At 39.2% G+C, this 16,978-nt stretch overlaps 1 protein-coding gene across 14 annotated transcripts in view; it reads left to right on the forward strand.

Annotated features, from left to right (window-relative positions):
• Window positions 1-16,978, forward strand: part of RGS6 (regulator of G protein signaling 6) — a 542,966-nt gene that overhangs the window by 11,016 nt on the left and 514,972 nt on the right. For all 14 annotated transcript variants that reach the window (XR_004380282.1, XM_032837489.1, XM_032837491.1 and 11 more), the window contains exon 2: window positions 13,247-13,350. Coding sequence is in view for 13 of the 14 variants with exons in the window: in XM_032837489.1 (XP_032693380.1) it covers window positions 13,267-13,350 (84 nt within the window). In the remaining variant the exon portion in view is untranslated. The remainder of the gene's footprint in view (window positions 1-13,246; window positions 13,351-16,978) is intronic.

Below are 16,978 nucleotides of genomic sequence, written 5' to 3' on the forward strand. Positions count from 1 at the left end.
TGCTACTTATTGAAAAGTCTCTTCCACAGCTCTGATATGTCACTTTTGGTATAAATCAGGTGATCATTTATACATAGGTCTCTATCTACTTTCTAGCCCCTTCTGTTGTTCTATTTGGCATTCTTATTCTGATACCACACTGTCTTAATATAGCTTAATAAGAAGTCTATATCTGATAGCATATGTCCAGTTTTGCTCTTATTTAAGAATAGCTTGGTTATTCTTACACCTTTGCATTACAGTATAAATTTTAAAATCCTCCTTTGATGAGATTTTGTTGCGACAACATTAAATCTCTAGCCTAATTTAGGAGTAAACTAATGTATTTAAAATGTTGACTCTTTCAATCCATTAATATTGTATCCCTTCATTTATTTAAATCTTTCATCTCTGTTATTGTTTTGTTTCTTTCCATGTGGTAAAGGTATGGCACATCTTTCTTCAGATATATTCCTAGTATTTGACATCAGTTGATGCTATTATAAATGATAGCATTTTTCAACATGTTTTCTGATTATTAGTCTATGGGTATACAAAAATACAGTTGATTTTTATTTATTGACATTGAATCCAGTGACTTTCCTTATCCCCTTATTAATTCAAAGAGTTCTGTGTAGATTACTATGGAATTTCCATGTACACAATCAAACTAACTTCTTCCTTTGCAGTCTTCCTTTGCTTCCTTTCATTTCTTTCTCTTGCCTGTTGTGCTGGCTTAGACTTCTACTGTAACAAAGAATAGAAGTGGTCATAGCAGGCAGCCTTGTCTCATTCCTAATCTCAGTGGGAAAGTTTTTAAAGTGTGATTATTAAATATTATGGTTGCTATGTTTCATAAATACCCTTTATTAGGTTAAGCCAGTTCCTTGACGTTCAAAATTGGCTAAGAGTATTTTCCTGAATAGATGCTGAATTTGACTAGATGCTTATAGAATGGTTGCATGGAATGTCTGGCCCATCTCGACACTCCCCCACTTCTCCTCTTTTTGTTTTTTTTTTTTTTTTGGATCTTGGTCTCACATGTCCTCATTGCCTCGGGAGCTTTCCTTTTTCCAATTTTATATGGCTTTCCTAGTTCTTGAGGTTCATTCTATAATAAGGTAGACTCTCCTTGTAGGAACTAGTACATGCTAATTGAACTTTTTTTGGTCTTTCATCAAATACAAGTAAAAGTATAAGAAACCTTCAGAAACCTATTCAATTATTATTTTTTTGACCTATTTTGCTTCTGCCTGATGAGCTTCCTGAATAGATTTTGTTGTTTATTTGTTAAATCTTGCTATCTCCAGAAGATGAAAAGCTCCAAACGCAGGCATAATAGGGAGTCATAGAAAAGAAGTACTTTCTATGTGGATTAAAAGAGATATTTAGGGCACCTGGGTGGCTCAGTGTGTTACGCTTCTGCCTTCAGCTGGGGTCATGATCTTAGGGTCCTGGGATCGAGCCCCAAATCAGGCTGTCTGCTTAGTAGGGAGCCTGCTTCCCCCACCTCTCTGCCCGCCTCTCTACCTACTTGTGATCTCTGTCTCTGTCAAATAAATAAGTCTTCAAAAAAAAGAGATATTTAAATGCCTAGTTTGAGGGTAAAAGATAATGACTTTACCAGTTCTAAAAAAGAAGAAGAGGAAGAGGAAGAGGAAGAAGAAGAAGAAAAACCAACAAAATCTCAAGGAATATAACTGACATTCTTTAAAAAAAAAAAAAAGCCAATAGGAGTGCCTTTCTTCTTGGATCCCCTGGGAACACGCCCTCCTCTTTATTTCTTAGTCATCCCCTTCTTGTGTATAAAAATTGGGAAAGCTTCTCTGTCACTCCTACTTCTTCCCCGGCAGGGATACAATCATTATCATGTGAAATCAGAGAATAACAAGAGTTGCTTCTGCAGTCCCTACAGTCAGTAGTATTAGACACTATGATCTTAGATCTCATACTAATAAAATATAAGTCCTCTCACGTGAGAGGAAAGACATTTGGAACCCGAAGACCTACATTTTCATGCTGGCTCTATTACTAACCAGCCAGATGACATTAGAATATAATTTGGTCTCTCAGACTTTGGGTTCATCCTCTGAAAAATTAGATGGTTGGGCTTGTTCAGGGAATAGAAGATTTTTTATGAAAAGGATCAGATAGTAAATACTTTGAGCTTTGTGGGCCATATGGTCTCTCTTGCAGCGCCTCGACTCTGCTGTTGTAGTGCAAAAGCAGCACAGACGATAAGTAAACACAAGTGTTTATTTATAAAACTTTATTTATGGACACAGGAATTTGATTTTTGTACAATTTTCATGTGTCACAGAGTATTCTTCTTCTAACTTTTTGCAACCTTCTAAAAATGTAAAAATTAGCCTTAGCCCACAGACCATACAAAAATAGGCTAGATTTGTTCTCTCGGTCTCAGTGTGCCAACCTTTGAACTAGTTGGTTACAAAGGGCTATTCCAGAGCTCTGTGTTATGCCTTGATATGCTAATCTCTCTCTTTTTTTAAGATTTTTAATTTATTTTGAGAGAGAGGTGGGAGGAGGGGCAGAGGGAGAGAGAAACTTAAGCAGACTTACCGCTGAGCGAGGGAGCCCAATGAGGGGCTTGATCTCACCACCCTGAGATCATGACCTGGAGCTGAAATCAAGAGCCAGACACTCACCGACTGTACCACTCAGTCGCCCCTGATATGCTGATCTTTAAAAAAAAATTTTTTTTTCTGTCCCATGAACATTGTTCAAGAGAGTCTATTCCTTTCTCCTAAGTCAATTAAAAATAAAAAAAAAGGATTTTATTTTCCCTTTATTTCTTCCCTGATGCTTGCTCTTTATTTGTGTAGACCCAAGTTTCTGACCTATGTAATTCCTTCCACCTGAAGAACTTCTAGCATTTCCTGAAGGGCAGATCTACTAGAGATAAACTTAGTCATTATTTATTTGTCTGAGAAGATTTATCTTTTTCTTCATTTTGAAGAAGAATCTCACTAGATGCAGAATTTTAATTTGGTGGTTTTTTTCTTTCACTATTTAACTATTTCACTCCACTGTCTTGCTCTTGCATGGTTTCTGATCAGAAGCCACCTGTGATTCTTATGCTTCTTTCTTTTAAGGTAAAGGTTTTGCCTTGTGGTGTCTTTCTTTTTTTTTTTTTTAAAGATTCATTTCTTTATTTGACAGACAGCGATCACAAGTAGGCAGAGAGGCAGGCAGAGAGAGAGGCAGAGAGAGAGGGGGAAGCAGGCTCCCTGCTGAGCAGAGAGCTGGATGCGGGGCTCGATCCCATGACCCTGGGATCATGACCTGAGCCGAAGGCAGAGGCTTTAACCCATTGAGCCACCCAGACGCCCCTTGTGGTGTCTTTCAAGATCTTCTCTCTGTCTTTGATTTTCTGCAATTTAAATATGATATACCTAGGCTTTTAAAAAATTTTTTTAATTTTTTTTTAGCTGGGCCTAAGGTCTACTACTTTTTAATGTTTTTAATACACAGTGTTAATATTAGTTTCAGGTATACAATATAGTGATTCAACAATTCTATACATTACACTGTGTTCACCATAAGTGTACTTTTCATTCCCTTCATCTATTTTACCCATCCTCCCCCCAAACCCCGCCCAGGCAACCACCAGTTGTTTCCAATATTTAAGAGTTTTTTTTTGTCTTATTTTAAGTTTGTTTGATAAATTCCACATATGAGTGAAATCATATGGTATTTGTCTTTCTCTTATTTCACTTGGCATTAGACTTTTTAGATCCATCCATGTTGTTGCAAAATGGCAAATTTTTATTTTTTATGGTTTAGTAATATTCCATTGTGTGTGTGTGTGTGTGTGTGTGTGTGTGTGTGTGTGTTTGTGTGTGTATGTAATATCATATCTTGTTTTGGGGGTTGTATTTTTAAAAAAAATTATAGTGATTGGTGTTATCTGATCTTTCTTGATTTGTGGTTTGGTGTATATCATTAACTTTGGAATGTTTTCAGTTATTATTCCCTCAGATATTTCTACTCCTTTCTCTTTCTTCTCCTGGTATTCCAATTACACCTATACCTTTGGATATTGTGCCATAGTTCTTGGATGTTCTGCCTCTGTTCTTAGAAATTTCTTTTTCTCTCTTTTTTTCAGTTTGAGAAGGTTCTGTTGACCTTCAGGCTCACTGATTTGCTCCTTGACCGTTTTGAGTCTATCAATGAGCTATTGGAAGGCATTCTTCATTTGTTAACAGTGTTTTTGAATTTTAACATTGACTTTTTTGAGGGTTTTTAAGAGTTTCTATTCCTCCACTTTCATTACTGTCTACTTTTTCTATTAGAGCCTGTTACATATTTAATCATAGTTATTTAAAATTTCTTGTCTGATAATTTCAACATCTCTGTCCTGAGTCTGGTTCTGATGATTGCTTGTCCTTTCAGACTGTGTTTTTTCTTGTCTTATATATGCCTTGTAATTTTCTGTCAAAAGCCAAACATGGTGTATCCAGTAATGAGATTTAAGGTAACTAGACATTTAGTGTGAGGTTTTATTTATCTTGGCCAAGAGTTGAGCTGTGTTTAATGTTTGCTTTAGCTGTATGTGCTAGAAACTTCAAATTCCACTTGTGTTCTTGTTTCTGTCTCCTCTATTGACTTTAGGTTTCTCTGAGAAGTCCTCAGAGAGTTTGTGTCTTACAGATGTTTGAGCTATAATCCACTATTATCACACTGAAGCCCCAGGAAGTTCTGTCATGTTCCAATGAAGAGCATGAGTGGAGTGACTTCCCTTTGGGAAATATGACAATACTTCCTCTACTCTAAGAGGAGGAAAGTCAAAGAACATGGTGGTTTAGGTGAGGGTGCTTCAAGATGAGAGATTTGTCTTCTGCTGACTTCTGTTTCTTCAGTGAATTTTGAAGTGAGCCTCTCACACACTGAGACTGTGTGTGAAGATTGAACGAAAAGAAGATATGAGGTAGCCAATCGGATAAGGAGACAGCAACTTTGGTGGGAAAACATCTTAGATTTGACAGGCAGTGTTGACTAATTTAAGGTTTGGGCTTACACATTTAAAATGCAGCCAGGTCAGTCTGGTTATGTGATTTCTTCCTCACTCCCACCACAAAGAGTATACCTGCTTGGGTGTGAGCTTGGATATTGAGATATTATGTGGATATTGTATGGTGGATGTTCTGGTTCCATTGGTGTCAGTTGTGCCTGGAAATCTGCCATGGAAAGGGCATATTGAGGCAGTTTAGGATATTTGCAAGAGTATGACTGAGTGGTTAAGATGATGGGCCCACTGAGAGAATGACGTGAAGGCAGAGTGAGGAGTAGTAGTAATGGAGGGTAAAAATTCCTGAGTTTCATGGACTGAAATGTCTAAATAAATTTGAAAAATGTGTGCAGTGAATGTATAGTAAGTGAACTGGAAAGAACTGGTAAGTGAACTGGAATCTGAGGTGGCATGGCCACCTTTGATGATGGAGTTCAGTATGTGGCCATGTGAGTCAGTGGCGAGGCAGAGGGGTGGAAGAAAAGGGTTCAGGTGGGAAAATAAAAGGATGAAAGAACCAGCCTTCAAGAGAGGTCTTTGATGTTCAAGTCATCAAGGTTGATGAAGGAGTGAAGGATGAAGGAAACCTCAAAGAACTGAAAGTGGGAGTCCTCAGGAAATGGAAAGGCTTCATGGAAGGGAGGCAGGAAACAGTAATGAGGATGGATGGAAAGAGGCATAGCTAGATGGTCTGAGCATCACAAGAGCAGGAATTTGTGTAGGAAGGCAGGAGAGAAATTGTTTGAAGCAGCAATGGGGAGTCAGGAGGATGTTCATCTTACTTTCTGGTTTGAGATATGTGGGGTGAGAACAGCTGGGCTCCCAGAGAGGGGAGTGTTTTGGGGGGAAGCCAGGTTTCCATGAAGGTTACTGAAGGTCAAAATTCAGAGAGAAATTGTAAGGCCGTAGGAGGCAAACTGTTAATAGAAGAAGAGTTCAAAAGGCAGGGAGAATAGATAGGGAGGTGGCAGGGTCTGGGGGTGTCCAGAGCACTGTGGAGCTAAGAGCACTGGTGAGAAAGGATGCCTGGGAGGACCTGAACTTTCAGCAATAATAGAACAGTGACCCACATCATATGGCCAACCCATCCCGTTATGTGAAAAACATCCTGTTTCTCCCAGTTTAATTTCTTTAGGACTTTTGTTTAATATGAAGAATGCAAAAATGTTTATCTTTATAAGCAGCATTTAATAAAAATTAATTTGGTTAGGCTGTAAGGCAGCTGTGGCAACTTGAAGAGCCTTGTATTTATGTATGTCTTAAGGTGGAGTTGGCATGGGGAAGTCAACTTCACCGATCTGCTAGGAAATGGAAGGCAGGAACCACACATCTGTTGAGGACCCACTATGTGCCAGTCATACAATGTACCAGAAGTACCTACTTGCTAAGTACTTTATATGTAGTATAGAGGTGCTAACTACTTTATATTTAAGTATATACTTGAATTTTATATTTTATATGTATATATATATATAAATTTTGTATATTATATATATATTTACAAAATTTTGTTTTGTTTTGTTTTGAATACTTTATATAGGTGATGTCACTGGAGGCCAAGACTGACAAGTTGGAAAGTATGCAGGTATTGGAGTTAGTCCTGGGTTTGGATTTTAGTTTCTTGGTTGACAAGCTACTTTAATTTGGCAAGTTGCCTATGTTCTTGGGCCTCAGTTTTTTCATCAGTAGACCGGAAATAGTAACACCCTCCTGTTGGAGTCGCTGTGACACCTTTCCTGGGCAATTCTGAGAAGCAGACAAGGCTCCGAATGCCTGATACCGGTGATTGGTATTTGTTCCATTTTATAGATGAGGAAACCAAGGTTCAGAGAGACTAAGTAAGTATAGTGCTAAGTTGTTCATGATCACATGGTGTGGCCAGGATTGAGAGCTTGTTCTTTGACTCCAGGACCCTTGCTTTTTTCAGCACAGAGAGTCTTTGCCCAAACACAAGGGAAGCTGAAGGAGCTTCACCCCACATGGTTTCCCAGACAGTAGGTGGCATGGCTGGGGTGGAGGGTTAGGTGAAGGGAAGGCAGGCTCATGGCATCTAGATCAGTGGTTCCCAGATCACCTGGGGACTGTTCAACTTATAAATCTCCAGAGGCTACCCTAGGCCTACCAGATTGGAATTTCTGGATCAGGGGACCTAGGGACATGTATCTTTAGAGTCAAGCCCAGGTGATTCTGTGGCTACTAGTCTGGGTCAAGTCCTGGGCCAGCATTTGGGTCCCACCGAATGCTAACTGATGTCCTGAAATGACCAAGTGATTATATCCCAGTAGATGCCTAGGTGCCTGGCATGGCCACCAAAATTGGCCCCTAGGACCTGAGCTCCAGCACCTTGCTTTAGGATTTTTGGTGTAGGACCTGAAGCTGATTCTTCCTCTTCCACTGAGCATCTGGACTTTGAGTCTGTCTATGTAGGAAATGTCACGCTGGCAGACCTCTAACCAGAAAGAGTTTTTTGTTCTTCAGAGCCGTTGTTCTGTCTTCTTCCCCTGGACAGTTCCTGCCCACTCAGTCAGATTAGAGCTATATAAACAAGCTTGTACTACTGAGCTAGCACACATCTTGTAAATCTTTTTTCCTGAAGTGCTTAACATTGCTGATGTCAGAAAAAAAAAAATCCATTGGGTCTTAATGGGCTGAGGCAAACAATGTGAAGTTGATACAATATGGAGGAGAGGAAATAGCATCAACAGAAATTCTTATTTGGCAGCCAAATATTCAGGCTACATTACAGTCAGGCTTTGATTACCTCTCCTGCAAGATACTTCCCTGAATGGGGTTTTGAGAGCTAGACACAAAGAGGGGCAGGCATGACGTGTAAGGCTTTTAGCTGCATGTGACAACGATCTCAGTGGCATTGGAGGGTCACTGCAGTGGTCCGTCTCTCAGTTGTGAGTCAGGATCACCAGAGAAGCTTGTTAAACAGCTGATGGCTTCATCTCTGAATCCCAGAGGTGGGTGAAGTGTTTCTCCAACAGTTTTGATGCTGGTGGCCTGGGATTTCATGAAACCAGACTGCTGGTCAGTGGCTACATTCATTCTGCACTGGGGAATTTGCATGCCTTATTTTATTTCCTCTTCAAAAGCAACTCTGCAAAGTGGGGGGCTCGTATCTTTCAGGTGAAGAGCTGGAAGTTGGGGGTGTGGGGAGGTAGTCAGTTGCCCAGGACTACCCAGCAGTCTTGGTGTAGCCAGAGCTGAGATGCTATTTCTGATCTGACTTCAGAGCCCCTTCCTTTTCTACATTCTTGAGGTCCTTCTTCCTGCTAGGCTCAGTGTTGTTATCTGCTGGACCCTAGGCTTCGCTTGCTCTGGAGAGGCTGGCATTACAAAGGAAAACAGTTGGCATTTGTTGTAACTGCAAGCTACAAACACAACAGAAGTTTGGAGTAAATTGCAGTCCTGATTTGCGGAAGATTTACTAATCAGAGTTTGAGTCATAGACACTCCATTGTTCTGTTATTCACAGGGTCTCTCCTCACTATACTTTCCATCCTCCCACATATTCCTTCTTATCTAAATTGTTCATGGATGGAGCGCCTGGGTGGCTCAGTCAGTTAAGTGTCCAGCTCTCGATTTCGGCTCGGGTCATGATCTCAGGGTCGTGAGATCCAGCTCCATGTCAAGCTCCATGCTGGGTGTGCAGCCTGCTTAAAATTCTCTCTCTCCCCCTGCCCCTCCCCACCCCCCGCTTGTGCCTGTGTGCTCTCGCTCTCTCTCCAATAAATAAATAAATAATACCTCATGGATTCCTGAGTTCAGGGCTGACCCAGACCAATAAACCCTGTGGAAAAGTGTGATTCTGCACATAACTCTTTGTCAATAAAGAGCCTTCTTTGTGGGGCAGTTTTAAAGGCTTGTTATCCAGATGAATGTTCCAGAAGGAGTAAACTGCATCTTGGTAGAATCTCATCAGTTTCATCATTCACTCAAAAATATTTGAGTGTCTACGATATGCCATGCCCTGTCCAAGGTGCTGGGGAGAGAGGGGCGAACCCCACCAACAAAGACCACCCAAGCAGAACTGTCTTGAGTAGAGATCCATGATAAATGAGTAAACAAAGAGAGGTGTGAAGCTCTGTTATTTCTCACCCCACATTTGACTGTTCCGCTCAATCTTGAGATCAGATTGTCTTCATGGTTTTTTTTCTCTTGGGTGCCTCCTGCTTCTGGGGGCTCCAGAGGGCCATGCTTGTATTTTACCCTTGGCTGGAATGGCCTCTTCTGCCTCCCCCAGACTCCTATTGATCCTTCTGATCTCAGTTGCCAGGTTCTGCCCTGTGCCAGCACAACTAAACACCCACACAGTACAATGTCCTGCTTCTGTGGACACGTCTGTCCCCGCCCTGCTCCTGGACTCTGAACACTTTAATGAGAGCATCTGTGTCTGATTTATCTTTGTATCTCCAGGGCCTAGCATGCAGCCTTGTGCACGGATGCTCAATGTGTTTGCTCCAAGAAATGTGGAATCCCACTGCAGCTGGGGGTGGGGGGTGGCATTACAGAAATTGCTTTAAGGGGAGGGATGCGGAGTCTGGGAGGGGATGCTTTGCTCCAGCAGTTCTGTGATTCTAGGACAAGTCCAACATGAGCCCTGCCATGACTGGAGGACATGGGCTAGGATATAGGCAGTGATGATTGAAGTGAGGTGGTACGGAACATTCTGAGGAGTGTTCGTAGGAAAGTTGGAAATGAGAAGTTCTGAGGCTCTAGGGCAGAACTGGAAGGAATAGTGAAGATGCAGGCTTTTATAGCTGTTGTCCAGCTGGGGTCCAGAGAGGCTGTGGCTTGACCTGGTTGTGACAGCTACTTAATTACAGATCAGGTCGGGGAACGAGGCCACCCAGTTCACAAGGCTTTCCACTGTACTGGGACTCTGGTGACAGGGAAGCAAAGGCACAGAGAGGTGAACTAAACTGCCCCAGATCACACTGCTTGTAAGTGGGGGAGCCGAAATTTGGATGTGTGATGATGACAGACAGCAGCTTGTAAACACTGAGCTACCTGTCTCTTCTTGGGACTTTAAAACTCAAGCTCTTAATATGTTTTCAGTTCTCCCCTTTGTTAGCTGTAAGCCACAATAGGAAAAGAATATCATTAACATGTTTTCTTTCTGTTGAAGTGTAGTTGTGTGTTTTCAGAAAAACATTGATGTTTTTCAAATATTAAAATAAAAGGCCCTGAATTACTTACTGTGTGCAAACACATGAAGTACGTAGAGATATCGTGAAAAAGTTTTTGGGTTTTCGCTATCGTGAAATTTAAAATATTCCTGTTTCATTTCTGTTATACTTAACCTAAAAATAAATATTTCATCCTGTATTGTAATGAATGAGAATCTAGCCCTTTACTGTCAGGAACCCTAACTTCATAGTCAATGAATATAATTATAACCTCCTTACCTGTATGGGTTTTACATCCCATTTCTCTAACATCTGTTGACACTTGGGCTGGAAAGTGGTTAGATCACTATTTTAGAAATGATTCTTTCTAGACACAGAAAAGTTAAATGACATTGAGTTTCAAAATGAGCTGCTAGAGGAACCAAAGATAGAAACTTTTCTACTACATACGAGACTCACTGAAATTCCTGCCATGGAGACTGTCTGCCATCAGTTGGTGCTCTCAAGTCCCAGTCCTGGAACCTCAGCCCTGTTGTGACACCAGAAATGTTTCTGTAGGATGCAGGGGGCATCCAGGGAAAGGCAAAGGCAGGGCTGACAGGATTGTTTCTAGGTCATTCCCAACCTTGCTGTTACAGCACAGTTTTCCAGGTGGGAGATAATATGCTCATTAAAGTCTGAGTGTTCATTTACAAACAAAGCCAGAAACCCAAAATGGCTCTATTACATAGATAAATGAGCACACATAAATGGACTCAATTTTTGTTTTTCATGCTCTGTCATATTCTGTATTCAGGCAAAGGAATAGGCAAATAAGTAGCTGTTTAAAAATATACCAGCATGTTGTTCATTTACTTTAAAAGCCACTGATTGGAATTAATAATCAGCATTTCCATGTAGTACTATATTCATGGAAACACTGACATTACGGTGCGTGGAGATAAGAGAATGATGTTCTTTATCTCTTTATGTAATCTAACTTTTATAATGTTTCTTAATTCACAAATGATGAATAAAGCAAGCAACATTCAAACGGGATACTTACTAAGGGCATTTAAATTCTTAGCACAAATGACAAATTCCTGTCTCTTGTCCATCTTCCACCCAAATTTGTTTTTATGGAATGACCTTTGGTACCAACTTATTTTACAATAAAATATTTCCTGAGTTTTTATTTTGAATTGAAATGGCCTTTTCTGTCAAGTGTGGTATTTATAAAAGTTTTTTTTTTTTTGATGAAAAGCCTATGAATTTTGTGCAAATAACCCAGGCAGGCTCTTAGCTTAGTGATAACATTTGTATAGGACTTTTATGGCTTTATATGATACATTTACACTCAGTTTATTGGACTCTTACTTGTAAGTACTCCATGGAATTCACATTTTACTGATGAGAACAATGTAGAGGGAGATGCCTTAGCATGGTTCTGGGTACCCAGCAGTATGTTTTGTTTTAAAAGGAAGTTAACAAAGAGAACCCATTAGGTTGTTTAACTTGTGTGAAGTAGCACAGCAAATATAGTGTGAGACCAAGAACTGAACTTCTTTTCTCAAAAATTCTATATGCTGTCATTATTTCACTGATATCTTTTCAGGCTTTTTAAAAAGGTCAAATTAAAAATACTCATTTTACTTAATTGAGGTAAAATTCACATAATGTGAAATTAATTACTTGAGAGCATACATTTCAGTGGCATTTAACACATCCAGAATGTTCTGTATCCATCACTCCTATCCAGTTCAAACATGTTTTCGTTATCCCAGAGGAGACCCCATATCCGTTAAGCAATAACCCCATTCTGCCCTTGGCCCAGCTGCTGGTAGTTACTGATTTGCTTGCCATCTCTCTAGTTTTACCTCTTCTAGATATTTCATGTAAATGGAATCGCACAATATGTGACTATCCGAGTCTGTTCGGGCTGCTATAACAGAATATCATAGATTGGCTGGGTTATAAACAACAGAAATTTCTCATATTTCTGGAGGCTGGGAAGTCAAAGATCAAGGCTCAAGCAGATGTGGTGTCTGGTTCTTGGATGTCTGTATTCTCACAGTATTCTCACATGGGAGCTCCCCGGGGTCTCTTTTACAAGGGCACTAATCACTTCCCAAAGTCTGTACCTCCTAACACCATCACACTAGGGGTTAGAATTTCAACATGTGAATTTTGTTGGGGACATAAACATTCAGTCCATTGCAGTGATCTTTGTGTCTGGCTTCTTTAATAAAGCGTAATGTTTTCAAGATAAATCTATGTTATAGGGTGTATCAATACTTTATGATTTTTCATGGGTGAATTTTATTCCGTTGTAGGGACAGACCATATTTGGTTTATCCATTGGTCAGTTGATGGACATTGAGTTTCCATGTCTTGTTGATTGCGAATAGTGCTGCCGTGAATGTTTGTGCTTGAGTATTTGTTTGAATACTTGTTTTCAGTTCTTTGGGGGTACAGTTGCATTTTCAGGTTATATGTAAATTCTATGTTTTAACTTTTGAGGCACCACTAACTATTTTTCAAAGAGACTGAACCATTAAAAAAAAACAAAAACAAAAACAAAGAGACTGAACCATTTTACATTCTTACCAGCAAGGTACAGTGTTCAGATTTCTCCAAATCATTGTCAATACTTGTTATTTGAGGTTTGTCTTTTTTACTCTGACCATCCTAGGGGACATGAAGTGGTATTTCCTTGTGGTTTTGATTTACATTTAACTGAAAAAATATTCAGATTTTATTGTATAGAATTAATCAGAAAGTGAGGTTTGGTAAGACAAAACCAACATCAAAATGGTTGGCTTCATCTATCTTCAGGAGATTATGTGGGACTGGCATAAGCCTTCCCCTAAGGTGCATGATTCTGGGCTGAAAATAGAGAACTTGTTGCTTTGGGAGTAGAATAATATATTGGATATTGGATAACAAGACCCCAAATATCCCTTGAACATTTTTTTTTAAATACTGCTTAAATTAATGAGGAAAAATAAATTCATCATAATTTATTTTTGTATCACCTGCCAAAAGATACTTACTTCTTTGCATTGTAGAGCTTTCTTTATATAATTTTGTCATGTCCTAATGGTCTATTTGTTTACTTTTTCAGCGTGAGTGAAGACATCCGGGATGGCTCAGGGATCTGGGGATCAAAAAGCAGTGGGAATTGCTGACCCAGAGGAGAGTTCTCCAAATATGATAGTCTACCGCAAAGTAAGGCCTCTCGTGAAATGCTTAGGATGTCTCTGTGTGTGTGCACGTGTAGGGTTGAGTGATGGTTGACAGCTTGACAAATGTTTTCTGCCTAAACTGCCTTGACTGATAAATGAATATAGTTTTCTTCTCACATCCTCTGATTTTCCAATTCTAAAATTCAAGCAACTTAGGTTTGTCATACTTGAAACATATGATTTGGTATTCTTTAAAGATTTTATTTTTAAGTAAACTCTACACCCAATGTGGGACTTGAACTTACAACCTGGAGATCAAGAGTGGCATTCTCTACAGACTGAGCCAGCCAGGTACCCCCGATTTGGTTTTCTTTAAATGCAAAGACTGCCTAAGCAATGCAGAGGAATATATTCACCTTTGAGGTAAAAGCCTTTGTGTAACATTTATCAGTTGATTGTTTTTGAGCCCATAGTATGTACAAGATCTGGTCTAGATGCTGGGTGGGAGATACAGAGGTATGCATGTATTAAATGTTTGCCGTTGGTAGGAGACATAAGATGTATGCAAATAAATGTAATAATCTAAGTGTTAATTTCCAAAAGAGAAGTGCAGATAGAGTGTTATATGAAATCAGAGGAACAGGTGATCACTTCCAGGCTCAGAGGCCAGGTGTGTGCTGGCAGAGGAGTGGGCTCTGAACTCCATTGTAAAGGATGGGTAAGACCACTTTATGTGGAAAGCAGAAAGGAAGAACAACATTCCAGGTAGTGAGATGCGTTCAGCAAAGGGAAGGAGCTGAGGAAAGTGAGCAGGATCCAGAATCAGTGAGCTTGGGGTCAGAGGTGACTTACATGGAGTAATGGAGGTAAGGTTTTGGGAAGAGTCTGGATGGAGCCAGATTTGAGAACGGTGAATCATAGGCAATTTAATCATGAAAAACTTTTGTGCTAGGAGTTGTAAAATTAATATCTCTTTGGGATTATGAGTCTTGCCCCAGTGTGCCAGATGCATTATTATGATGGCAGATGTGAGGCTCTGGAGGTAGGGTATTGGTATTTCTGTCTCTGTGAGAATGGTAAGGAGGACACTAATCTAGCAGGGAAAATACCCCTCAGAATTGAGTGAGACTGAGCAAAGGGATTAAAGAGTCTGAATTAAAAAATGACTTGGAAACTGAATGAATATAGAATTAAGAGGAGAAAAGAAAAGAAGACTGTGCTTTGACCTTGGGTTATAGAAAGACATTGACGCTATTAATTCAAATAGGGATGTTTGGAAGAATGTCTTAAAGGAAGGAACTATGGCATAGAAGTTTTATTTGTGCACATGTTGAATCTGAGGGAATGACTGCTTCCTATTAACACATCTTTTTAAGGCTTGCATATGTGTGAAAATTTAACCTAACTGTGTTACATATTAATAAGGAAAATGAGTTAATGTTCATTCATTTCACTAAATATTTGAGTTGTCTTCTGGGTTCCGTGTATTCTGTAAGACTGTATGTTTGATCTCTGCTAATCACATGGGCAAGATTGTACTAGATATTTCTGGATGATCAATATGGTGAATTTTTCTCTTTCCTTATAAAGATAGAACTCAAACTAATCTTGCTTTGAGTCTCAAATTCCTTAATCCTTTGCTTTGTAAGAGAAAGCTTAGATAACCCTTCTCTAACAGAGATGCCTTTTAAGTTGTAGTAAAGAAAAAAGAGATTAACAGGGCTAACCAATTAGTGAAGCATACAGAATAGAAAGATGTTTATTCATCATTACCTTCTTAACCCACCCATGCTGGAAACCCTATGCCAAGTTCATAAGAATATGAGCTTTGGAATCAGACCTAGGTTAAAATTATTGCAACCCTACTATTTCCTAGTGGTGTGACCTTGTGTTATTTAACTTCTGTGAGCTTCAGTTTCTTCATTTTTAAAAAGAAAAATAAAAGGTGGGAGGAAGGATACTACCTCGTAAGGTCATTATGAAGATTCATTTAGGTAAGTAAATGAGGCATTTCACATCTTACTTTGCATGGAGGTGGTCCATAATGAATGCTTTTCTTTTATCTTTAGGTCTTATAAAGGCAGTGTCATTTAGAGAGGAACTAAATTATAAAATGTATACATGTTGATACCATTAATAAGTTGATTAAACTATGTTTGTACAGTGAATTGCTTTTTTTTAAAGATTTTATTTATTTATTTGACAGACAGAGATCACAAGTAGGCAGAGAGGCAGGCAGAGAGAGAGGAAGGGAAGCAGGCTCCCTGCTGAGCAGAGAGCCCGATGTGGGGCTCTATCCCAGGACCCTGGGATCATGACCTGAGCTGAAGGCAGAGGCTTTAGCCCACTGAGCCACCCAGGCGCCCCATGAATTGCTTTTTTAAGACACAGGAGAGCAGTATAATTTTTAAATTTAAATTCAATAATTTTTATATTATTCAGGAGATCGTAAACCAATGGGTTGTTAAAGGTTGGTAGGAAAGGTAAAGGTCATGCAACCCAAACACCTTTCGGGTGTTATAAATGTTTGGTATTATATTGAAAGGAAAACTTCCTTCACGTTTGTGGGAACTTGATTTTTAATTTTTAGATGGTAGGAGGGAACTCTTTTTTGGTTTAATTTAGATATAAAGTTGTCGATTGCTGTAGTTCTTCAGAGATATGACTACTGGCCATTTGCTTTCTATATTGGAAATATATCTAGCTTACTTATGACAAACGTGTGTGTGGTACGCATGTGTTCATGTTATTTGCTATGTTAGTTAATTGCTATAAAAGGGATATTGCATCTGTTTGATCTATGAGAAAGAGGCATCATTTAGTATGGGTCTAGGACCTGGAGTAATTTAAACCTAGTTAATTCCACTAAATCATGGTTCTGTTTCAGCCGTGGGTTATTTACCTAGTTCTCTACTCAAAGCAGTGCTGTAGACCAGCCATTGGCTACAACCAATACAACCAATATCTCAGGACACTATCTTCAAGATTAAACCTTGAAATCAAGGTGAATCCAAAACAAATGTAGACGTCCTCTTCTGTAATGTTTTTTTTTCAAGGTTGTAAGCTCTAAAACCAAACTTTTTTAGAGGTCTACAACAGAAATTTGCATTAAAAATTGTGCAAATAGTGTTGTTCTTTTTGTTTTCATTCTCTTGTTTGTTGTTTCTTACTCATGTCAGATGTTTTTAGTGTGAAGTTTTTGCTTGGACTGTGTTGTGTTGATTCAGACGCTGACATTTAAAAAGCTAAATCTAGAGAAAAGGAGCTTTCGGGTAAACTTCCGAGTTATAAGTGGGATGATTGTGTCCTTGATGTTGTGACTTTTAAATGCCATTTAGGATGGTAACCTTCTGACATATGAGTAATGATGGGTGGGTTTCTTAAGCCTACACTCTCAGGATCTTCTTCATTTTCTTTTCATGTTTTCTGTGTCATTAACTGTGAGAAGTTGTACTTTCCCAAGGCATGATTTATTTATTGAGTTGAACAGACTTTCTAATTTAGTTTTTCATCCTTCACATTCACATCTGGGGTTGGAGGTATGTATGAAAAATGTATTGGTCACATTAAAAATCTATTTAAGAGAAAAATTTAATTATTCATTAAGTCACCCAGACCCTGATAACCTTTTTTATATTCTTGGATCCAAAAGATCCTGGGTCATTGAATTG

Source organism: Lontra canadensis, unplaced genomic scaffold (assembly GCF_010015895.1).
Source record: "Lontra canadensis isolate GAN:19392208 unplaced genomic scaffold, GSC_riverotter_1.0 scaffold98, whole genome shotgun sequence".
In the NCBI taxonomy this organism is placed as follows: Eukaryota; Metazoa; Chordata; class Mammalia; order Carnivora; family Mustelidae; genus Lontra; species Lontra canadensis.